General features: G+C 38.6%; 1 protein-coding gene across 1 annotated transcript in view; it reads left to right on the top strand.

Annotated features, from left to right (window-relative positions):
* Nucleotides 1-617: 617 nt before the first annotated feature.
* Nucleotides 618-11,746, top strand: part of WIF1 (Wnt inhibitory factor 1) — a 65,737-nt gene continuing 54,608 nt past the window's right edge. The window contains exons 1-2 of the mRNA XM_075274448.1: nt 618-820; nt 977-1,116. Of these exons, the coding sequence (XP_075130549.1) occupies nt 679-820; nt 977-1,116 (282 nt within the window). The 5' untranslated portion in view covers nt 618-678. The remainder of the gene's footprint in view (nt 821-976; nt 1,117-11,746) is intronic.

Below are 11,746 nucleotides of genomic sequence, written 5' to 3'. Positions count from 1 at the left end.
GTACAGAGGAAGGGTCCCAATCTATCCACTAAATATAGATGTATTCTGTGTGTGCAAGGATCTTGTATATTTCACCAATGCTTTATTTGAATTATAGATGTGACGTTTCGGTTGAGGACATTTGTAAGACCCTGCAATATAATGTACAAAATACAAATATAAGTATAGAATATTATAAAACGTGAAGGCAACAATAAGTGGAAACAATCAATAAACAATGTAAAGACGACATAAATGATCTCAGCACCAAATAAAAGAATACTTCTATATTACACCAATCTGAGTGTTTGAGGATCTTGTATGCTGCATAAGTTGCACAAGGATTACAGAACAACAATTAGTCTTTCAAGCAGACGTTTGGGTTTTTTTTCCCACAAAATAAATCAGTGAGATTTTTCTACCAAGTTTGTGTTTTATTCTGAATGCTTTGACTTCAAGCAGCAACTTTTAGGCAGACTTCAATGCTGTTGTGTGGCGCTCCCTTGTGGTGATCAAGTAAATTGCAATCAGGAACCTCCCCCATGTCACACTCAGTTCTCCCTCCTTTACTACTTCATTGACTTCATGCTGCCAGGAGCCAGCCCCCTGAGTGAGATCAGAGCAGGGAAAGTAAATAGAATCAGTGTAAGAGCCCAGGACAGAAGTGGAGAGCCTAACACTAGCATCTCTCTAAGCAGCATGGCCCTAACAGCACTCTGCTGCTTCACTCTCCAGCTATGGAGCATTCTCTTCTGGGTATCTGCACAAGCAGAAGCTGCTCAGCAGCAAGAAGACAGCTTGTACATGTGGATTGATGCCCACCAAGCAAGAGTGTTAATAGGTAGCTTGCTTTAGCTGGGGAATCCAAAGAATTCACATTTTAAGGGTATTTTCCAAGTCTCTGATCTGTTCAGTTGTGTAGTGCACTACATGCATTGTGATAGAGCACACAATGTGTATCTACCTGTCTTCTCATCACCATAACATTTATTCCCAGGCTTTGAAGAAGATATTTTGATTGTTTCTGAGGGGAAAATGGCACCATTCACTCATGATTTTAGGAAAGCCCAACAGAGGATGCCAGCTATCCCTGTCAATATCCAGGCAATGAACTTTACATGGAAAGCCACTGGACAGGTATGTATAGAATGATGTTGTTAACAGGGCTGACAACCAGGATCGACAAGTGAGTGTCATGTAATGTCATGTTAGATATAGATTTATCCATGTTATGCTGTTGATGCACATGGTATGTGTTTTTTTTATAAATTATGTAGCCATCGAGGGTTAACTAGCATTTCTGTGAACAGAACAGTATTTGGTAATGAAATAAGTGAATAAAATACATATATATTTATGTACATAACTATACATATATTTATTATCTATATAGAATTTCATTGCTAAGTAAAATGATATTTTTTAATTACTAATACTTAATCATCATAATAATCATGACTTTTATTATCATGAATTATTATCAGTTTTGTTGTTATTACGCAATGATACATGAAAATCTGTTTGATAATAAAAAGTTTATATAACAGCATTTCTGAGCATGTGAACAAAGTTTTCAGACTCTTTCATGTGTTCAAATAGGTCATGTGGTTGGCAGAGTTCTGGCAATGATCTTGTTGTGCCATTTAATATTTCAGGAGGCAATGTGAGTCCCCAAGCAGCTGCCCCAGACTCCCAGCTGCTCAAACACAAAACTGACTGTAAATATGTCACACATAGTAACTTGAAAGAGAAGCAAAATTGTATGTTTAACCTTTCTTTCAAGTTCATCCAAAACAAGGCCTTCATCAAAGCGGCAGGGCGACATAGTGGGTAAACTATCCCCAAAGCATTGCAGCGAGAGGGGTCTTGTGTCATTGTGATGTGTGTAGAAATGCAGGCTGCCAATTCCAAGTAGCTGAGTAGCTATATCTATAAATTTGCCACATAAATAAGCCCCCTGTCATACTGTAAAAGAAAATATGATTCATGTCTGCATAAATACTTGTGCGGAGTCTTAGCATCTCTGTGAATAGCAATCTGTGTTTCATTCACTCTGTATGATTACTATATTTTTTCTTAATATTTACTTTATTGCCAAATATCAGTAGTTCAAATTCTTTCCTAGTAAGACGTACAAACGTCTCCAGCCAGCAAAAGTATACTGCACTCAAGGGACATATACCTTTACAGTGCTGCATGTCACCAAACAGAGGAAAATGCCTAGTTTCCTGACCTCGGGAGCAGAATTTCCAAAATGGAATGTCAATGTGTTTACATTCTGTGGGCATGGCTTTTACCTAAAGGGGTTCACATATCAAGAGTGTGGCTCCCAGCCTTTAATATTGAGATCCTGTTCTTCTGTGGTATTTTGCATCTTGGTGTTGTAGACATGCCACCAAGGATCAAAGCACAATGCTGCTGAAATCCCACTTCATTTAGTCCAGCAAGCATGTGCATGCCATCTGTTCTATCTGATAGAAAACAGCGGTAAACCACTCAAACTTTGGCCAAAAAAGGCTTTAGTGCTTAAAGTTGAGATGCGAGGCACCTTGTAAGCTGCATCTGGTTTCCATAGTAGTTTACATAGTATAACTGTTCAATACACAACCTCTGTTCTTCACAACAATGCAAAAGATATAATTAATGTCATACAGATCAGTCCGTGAAATACCCAAGACATGTAAGAAGAGGGAAATCAAGTGAGATTACATGTCTGCTAAATGCAGACAGGATATCACTATTAGTTCACTGGCAAGTGTAATAACTATATTTACCTCTGCACTATATGTCTTCTTCTAAATTGCTCAAGGTTCTTAAACAGCAAAGCATTTTATTTGCGATGTATAATGATGTTTTGCAAAGCTTTTATGACATTTATTTTACCACTTACTTCAATGTGGCCTCTATAACATTCATCTATAACATTCTTATAAATAAGCCATATGGTTACTTTTCTAGTTGAAATGTATCACACAAAGTCTATACATTTACAACACTGATGGATTTGATTCACCAGCAAATATAGCTTCATATACAGTGTACTAGAAGTACAATAACAAAAATATATATACACACACAAAAGACAAACAATAAAAAAAAAATCTTCAATTTAACTTATATTATTGGCAACTGGATTGCTTATCTAGTGGGGACTCCGTCACCTTTAGGCTAGAGTGCAGACCCAACAATAGGACAAACTCTTCAACTAGTCACAAGGGAGCCAGCAATAAAAAAAGGTAGCTGTCTAAAACAGGCACCTGCCTTCTTACAATGTATGTAGATGAATGTGTATGTAACTGTGACTGCCATTGATGTAACAATGTATAATATGTGATAATATGCTTTCAGGATTGAAAAAATATACTAAAAGCAGAGAATGTTGTAAAATTAAAAAATGTCGTATACTTGTCATTTCCGCTGCCTCGCCAGTCTCCTGCACTGTGAGGTGTCATACATGCCTGCATGTACCTCACTGCAGTTGTCATATTGTGTGCATGTATGACTACTGAGTCAGTCGTTTGGGATGAGTAGAAGTATTTTTTTTTAATTTACATAATTTATTATATATTTTTATTATTATTATTATTATTATTAAACACTGGAAAACCTACTTAATCCTCTTTTCCAGATCCTCCAGCTAACTATTAAGTTGTGCTCAAGTGAGAGAGGGCACATGTATGGACTGTCTGGAAGATTGTAATTGCAGAATAAATTCTTAAATATTCCAAGATCATATATTAAAAAGTGGTAAAACAAACAATAAATGAGAAGTAATTGGAATAGAACTGATATCATTAGTAAAAACTAGGTCTTAGCTCCCTTACACCTATCACCTATAGGAGCATAGCTATGTTTCTCAGGAGAATACCTTCATAATATAGCAGAGGTGGGCAACCTTTTTTGTATGGTGTGCCGCAGGTTGTCAACCCCCTACATAAGTCATTATGATGGGACTTACAGCTGTAATACAGAGTGTAGCTTACCTGAATATTACAGCTGTGTGAACGGGGCCAAATTGCTGCTCCTATGTGCATTGGATGCTCTGTTATGCTAGCTTCACCCCTGGGTACTTCTTTCCATTCTTTTAGTGCCCATTTTTTAAACTAAAACTGCTGGACAAAAAGTCGGACCTGCAGGACTTTTCATCCAGTGATTTTCAGTGAACACTGCAACAGAGTGTCCAAGCAGAGATTCCATCACTGGAGAGATCCAGCCTTAGATTCTTCCATTGTAGGTATATAAAAAAAATACAACCCCAAAGCATTTTTCACCTTATGTGTATACAAATAAAATGTCAACTTACATAAAATGAGGCTCTGAAAGTGAATAACAGAGGCATAGATAGAAACTGTAGAATCGCCTCTACAAGGTACTGGGATTAGGTTTAGAATGATTTTACTGCTGACAGACTCCCTTTGAGGTTGGGGTCCCATGGCATTTTACCATCACAGTCTTGTGAATCCCATCCCCACTTTGCGATATAATTTGCGCAGTGGATATGCTGCGATTTCCAAAACCGTTGCAGTTTTAGAAATCGCAGTATGTCAATTACACCTACGGAAACGACGTTGGTTTCCCTATAGGTATAATGGAAGCAGAAAGTTTGCAGGTGAAATCTCTGTGCAAAGTGCTACAGGAAGAACCATGATGCTTTGGCGCCGTGGTATTTACCACAGCACTTTTTTGATGTGGGACGCCACGTAGGGCCGTAGCCTTAGACTGTTTTTATAAATCTGCCCCATAGTTATGCAACTTATAAAAGGGAGAGATATAAAAAGTACAGTATAAATATGTATAGTAAAATATATTTGCACAAGAGTGTATTTCCATATTCTTGTGCAGTTATTCCATCACACCGCATAGTACTACTGTTCACCTATGTCTAGGTGGGGTCTTTATGTATCAGTCCCTGGTTGTGCCTATAACCCCTATAGCCACACAACTTCTACATTGCACACCACTGCTTCTCACAAGTTTTCTTGAATTAGGATCTTAAGTATCTTAATGCATTCTTGCCAAGACATGTATTCCAATCAGTTTAGTAAGGCGGGCAGCTGGCTTTGTTGATTAGCTTGTTGTTCTGCCAATGTAGAAAGTATTGTTCCCACCAGAACGCTAAGAAATGGCGTACAATCTAAATATAGTTATGCAACAGGTCAAGCAATGGATGTTACCTCAAATTACTCTGACTCGAGGTCATTGTGTAAGTGTATATGCAGAATATAAATAATTTTTAGCACTAATTCTACTGCTATTGCTGGCACTACTAATGGGTACTGCTATGAGTCTCACACTATTAATAGATAGAGATGAGCGAGTAGTATTCGATCGAATACCTCCCCGTCATAGGTATCCGTGTAAGCGGCCAAACACCAAGGGGTTAAGCGCATCGAATATTCGATGTGTTTAACCCCTTGGTGTTCGGCCGCTTACACGGATACCTATGGCGGGGAGGTATTCTATAGAATACTACTCGTTCATCTCTAGTAATAGACATTCTTGAAAGCTACTGTTACTGGTACTAATAATGAGTGCAGCTTTTCTTGAGGCCATTAACCAGCATTGCTATGGCTGCTATAATCGGAATGAGTATGTGGCTAACACAGTCAATTTATCATGGCTGTAGCCTGTATTCTTGTAGAACTTCTGCATTTCTGTCTCTATTGGATAGTGCATTAGCCGTGACTATGTATTGGAACTTTTTGTGACTGGGCCTATTGAATGGACACTTACTCATGCTGCTGTACTTGAGCATGGAGTATTCTGCAAGGTGTTAGTAAGTGGTTACAGTGTGAATATAATCTAGTAGATGTGTGATCAAGTTTACTGCAACTATAAATGTATTATTTGATGATTGATGACTTCTCACAATGCCGGCCAAATATGATGCTGCGGATTGATAAATAGCAGTATAATGCATTTCACTGATTCCAGTATTAACTTAACCAAGTACCTTTCAAGTTTGCAAAATTTGTAACTTAATGCAGGGACATTACTAAGAACAAATTGGATATTATTGTTATGAAGGTTTGATGAGGTTCTTTTCTAAGTGGTTTTCAGGCCTGACACCTTATTCACATATTAGGACTTATGACTACATCCTTACAATATGCCATCAATAGCTGATAGATGCGGGTCTCCTTTGGGACCCCATCTATTTCAAGAATGGGGCTGTCAGTGTCTGTTAGGTGTATTGGAGAGGCAGGTACATGAGTGTATCTCTCGATTTACTGAAAGTAGAGTTGTAGCTAAAACTGTCAGCTTGGCTATTTCTGTAACTCCCATACAAGTGAGTAGAGAGATGCGCATGCATAACCATCTCTGGTTCATGGAGACCCATTCTTGAGCTTAATGCAGATTCCAGAAACCAAATCTGTCACATTTTTGAGGCAATCTTATGGATATAACCATGAACACTGAGATGGAAATACTCAATTAAAACAACATCTTGCCACTTGCACACATACTTAATTACTATGTATGTTACATGTACCTCTTCCTATTTCCTAATGATGGGAAAGAGACACAAAATTTCAGTCAACAACAGAAAAAAGTGAAATGACAATAATAAAAATGCCACTGTCCATCTCCAGATAGTGAAGCAATCTTCATATGCATTATCCTGGTCTTTCAAATGCGGTTTTCCAAAGTGCTTTACACACAGGGCTGTGGAGTTAGTAGGCCACACCACCGGATCTGGATCTTTGATTTTTCCACAGCCTGACTTCAAATTCCGACTCCACTTCTAAGGGGGCGTTCACACTTGTGTTCATGTCCACCCTGGGCCATTCCGCTGGGTTTCCGTCCTCAGCCCCGGCAAAACTGGAGAGGGGACGGCTACCCAGTGGTCAGCTTTAAAACCCTTTCTGTAGGGAAACCGTTTTTTCCGGCCAGACACAGTTTGTGGATGCAAGACTTTGGGGTTTTTTTACCGGACACAAAGTCTTGCATGTCCAAACTGTCTGGCCGAAAAAAACCTGTTTCCCTGCAAAAAGGCCGCAAGCAAATGAATGGGTTTTAAAGCTGACCACCGGGAAGCCGTCACCTGTCCAGTTTCTCCGGGCTGAGGACAGAAACCCAGCGGAATGGCACAGGTCAGACACCGGGCACAAGCGTGAACCTAACTCTGACTCCTTTAATGGCTTTGGTCAGTCAGAAGCAATTAAAATCTTCAAATTCATTAAAAAGCTAGTGATAGAATCACTATGAAAGTAAATATGCAACAAACTATCCATCTAATTAATTATACAATATTAATCACTGTATAAAATAATTAAAATTAATCATTTTATTTTGAAGCTGGAAACACTGAATACAGAGGGCAGGAAAATCAGGAAGTCTGTGAAGTGCAGCTTTATCCAATAACTGTAGAGAAATTGTGATGGAGAAGGGGGCCCCCTTGCAAAATAACTTGTACAGAGTACCTACATTTAAAAGACCAATTTGAGAGAATAAACACTCAGACACATTAAGTCCATTATAACAATTATGCACATTTGCTCTGCATTTTACTTTAGGAGCTGCCCTCGTGAAATAAATTGAGCATGTAATGTCAGTTCATTCCACAATACTCCACATGTTTTATAATTGAGATTCCATGTTCCACAATTGAGATTCCATGTCTCGCAAACAGATCAGAATTTTATAGCAGGCCAGTTAACCTATTAGTTTTTGGTGTGCAAACATGGGGCGAATATACAAACTCCATACAGATGTCGTATTTGGACGTAGGACCCCAGTGCTGCAAGACAACAGCACTAACAACTCAGCGGCAGATTACTAGATTAGAGGGAAACTAAATGAAATGACATTGTTGAGAACAGTATCCTTTTTAATAATCCTTGACTGACCTCTTTAGAGAATGTATCCCAATTTCAGGAGCAAAAAGGATCTCCAGCTTACAGTATAAACAATTCATTTTCCGTACCAGTACGATGCTTGTATGTTCCCTCCAGTGTGTCTTACAACATCTTCATGCCTTTTCAATAGCTGTCAATAGACAGAACGTACTTCTTGGAGTAACTGTAGCATAGGTAATTGCAAGCACCAAGTTAGGCCATAGACAAACCAATTGTGCAGGCTGGGTTAAATGAGGCATATACAGTCAATAAAGTTTTAATTACAAAAGCATTTTAATTCTGCTCGCTTTTAACTTACGTGCGCTATTGATTATACTTTCGTTAGAACATAATCAGGCATTTGGTCTTTAGTGTGCCCGGGGTGTTTTATCCAAGACATCAAAGCCACTCTGTAAGTCCTAAGAACAAAGGCTTAATAGTTTGAAGCCTGTCCAACATCAGTCTGTACCAGTTAGCCATGTGTCTTACCTTTCAAGGCATGGATTAATTTTCTTAAAAGCTGAGAACTCTTTATGGTCAACTAAGCTCAGTAGTTATCACTGAAAGATGACACAAGGGAAAAGTTAAAAAGTTAGAAATTTTCTTAGAAAGTCTTTCATCTAAATGTGAAGGTGCTAAATGAATTTCACAAATATTCCAGAGAATTAGTTGTGGTATATAGTAGTAAAAGTGTTCCATCTTTCTGCAAACATTTTAAGATGTGTTGACACCATAATTTTAGATGTATTACTGTGTGGTTTGATGAGATTGCTTTCTCAGTACAGCTTCACTTGAATAAATAACCTCAGAAAGGAAAATAGAGGAATTTATTCATTCATTCATTCATTTATTCATTCAATGATCTATTCAGCCTCAGCAGAACATATTAATATCTGTTGTACAGTTAGGGTTTTTTTTATATATAAATATTAATGATATAATCCAAATAATGTGTTCACTATTGAGCACTACTTTTGTGGGTAGGATGCAAACTGGTGTGAAAGTGTGCAGACTGGGAATAACGTGAGTGCATTCTCTGCACTCTAGAGTGTAGTGAAGAGCGAATTGTGGACCTGCGGTGTCACCAAACCAGTTTGGCCTAGGGCTACTCCTAAAAGAGTTGTTTAAGTGTACCCCAGTATTCATCCTTTAACCCTCTATGGAAATCTGGACTTCACTATGTGGAGTCTTCCAGCTCATTACTTCCTGAGTTGGTCCTGTTGGTGACCACTGACCAGGCAGGTCAAGGACTATAATGCAGCTCACCAAAAAATCAGGTAAACACAGAGTGTGAATACAGACTAAGGTCAGAACAGACTGCATATTGCACAGAGAATAAACACACAGGTGATCAGGGGTGCTGAGTCAGGAACAGGCTAGCACATACAGGTAGTAGAGGCCAGATCTTGCACAGGAGTCCAAACCAGGACATTAAGACAGGTAGAAGATGAATGCACTATATCAGGAGACCAGGACAGATAACAGGTGTATGTACTTAAATAGGAAAAGACATAGGTAATACACAGGAATACGGACATCCAATCAAAAGGTCAAGACACACAAGAATACAGACAGAAGGACATGGGTCCAAACAGTAATACAAGCAGAAGGACATGTGTCCATTCAGGAATATAGGCAGAAGGACATATGTACTAACAAAGATCTTGGCACAGGAATACCAACAGAAGCTAGAATATTGCTCATGCATTGAGGCAAAAGAAGGAGACTCTTATACAGATAGACATAAATTGGCAGAAGAAAGTTTGCAGGTGAGCACACTAATCCTTAAAGAAGCAGAAGTACAATACAAGGTAACCAGGTAATTAAATCTGCTGGGTAAGGCAAGTACACGTCAAGCAAGCCCAGAGCACCAGAGATACATGGAATATATGAATTTCTATTATACAGTACTATACACAATACATATTTAATGATCAAATACTATATCATAAAAAATTGATGCCAATATGATTACTTGCAATCACTAGCTAGTGGAATGGTTAGGCCATTGCTAAATTGATATAGGTTTTTTTTCTATATATATTTTTTTGTTTTTAAACTTTGAAAGATAAAAACATGTTTGTGCCTCCTTATTATATTACTTGTAACTTACTAAAGGTAAGTTTACTATATACCAAAATCCCTTAGTCTTTTCAGTGGCAGTCTTATCCAGTAATTTACTGTTAAGTACATAATAATACAATTTATTTCTTTGACCAAAATGCATAACTTTCCATTTGTCTACATTAAATTTAATTTGGCAAGCATCTGCCCATGATTCCAGCCTCCCTAGATCCTTCTGTAATATTCTGCTATCCTCCTCAGTTTTCAAATCTAGAAACCCTGTTTTGTAAACCCTCTACCAGGTCATTAATAAAGATATTAAACAGGAGAGTTCCCAACACTAACCCCTGTGGCACCCCACTGGTGACTGTGACCCAACATTCTCCCAGTCCCAACATTCTCATTGTGTATTCCAATCTTTTATGTGGTACAGTATCAAAAGGTGTTTTTTTTTTTTTTAATTACAGATACACACATCACATTACCCATATACAGTATAGAACGGAGTTGGTAACCCCTGGCTTGCATGCCAAGAGTAGCATGTGAGGGTTATTTTCTTGGCACGGGCAGCCCGAGGCCTCGCCCAGCTGTTTTGATCAGACCCAACATGGCCGTATTATTATATTATGGTGTCTCTTTAGACCCCAGAGTATAATAAGCAGAGGCCCTGGGGAGGTGATCAAACATACAAAAATAATGTGGCTTACCTTCTCTGTGCTCTGCAGCGGCTCTGTTCTCTTCGTCGCTTCTTTCTGAAATAAGAGACCACTGATGGGTCCTCAGGGGTCACGGCGTCATTATGTGACCCCTGAGATCCAATCAGCGGTAGCTGACTTCAGGTAGAAGCGCCAAAGAGAACAGAGCCACTGCAGAGCACAGAGAAGGTGAGTAAAATTGTTTTTTTATGTTCGTCACCTCTCTTGGCCCTCCACTTATTATACTCAGGGACCTGAAGAGACCCCACAGTATAATAATAGGCAGTGAGTGGTGATTATTGGAATATTATACTGTGTGGAGAGTCCACTATGGGACATAATACCAAATGCAGGGGCCACTATGGGTCATATTACTGTCTGCAGTAGCTGGCATGGGACATACTGTATGCAGTGGCTGCTATGGGATATTATTCTGTATAACAGTGTGTTTTTGCTCAAAAATTGCACGCTTTTTATTTATTTATTTATTTATTTTTGTGCAAAAACACACCATGTGAATGCAGTTTTACATCAAAGTAAATGTTTCAGTGCCCTAAGAATATAGCTGCATCCAGATGCATAGTGTGTTTCCACCATAAGGCGATGCCATACGGTGCTCCTGGACACATACATTTACCAATAATTGGGGGCTGCACATGGACTTTCATTGCTTGTAATGGAAAAGTACAGCTGTGTCCCAGGAAATGGCAGTAAACACCTGTCTGGTGGCAGCACTTCTGTGTTATAGTTTGTGGTATATGATTTTAGTTTAGGAGTCATCAGGCTTACAATTATTGACCAGCACTCCGAGGACAATATCTTTGTGTGTGTGGTTTTTTTTTTTGGGTTTTTTTTATTTAAAATCGGCACGACGAACAAAAAAAGGTTTTCTACCCCTGGTCTAAAAGTGACCTCTTCATAGTAGCTGATCAGATTAGTCTGACAGGACTAATTCCTCATAAACCCATGCTGATTAGGTGTTAGAAGGTTATTTTCATTGAATTACTACAGGATAGCATCTCTTAGAAAAACTTCAGATACTTTACCCATCACTGAGGTCTGACTTACTTGCCTATAGTTTCTGAGATCACTTTTTGAATATTGGTGCAACTTTTGCTATGAGCCAATCTTGTGGGATATGCATATAGTCCTCTGTATATTGTTTATTTT

The sequence above is a fragment of the Leptodactylus fuscus genome, chromosome 5 (assembly GCF_031893055.1).
Source record: "Leptodactylus fuscus isolate aLepFus1 chromosome 5, aLepFus1.hap2, whole genome shotgun sequence".
Classification (NCBI taxonomy): domain Eukaryota; kingdom Metazoa; phylum Chordata; class Amphibia; order Anura; family Leptodactylidae; genus Leptodactylus; species Leptodactylus fuscus.
Note: the sequence above shows the minus strand (reverse complement) of the source record. Positions and strands in the feature narration are given on the sequence as shown.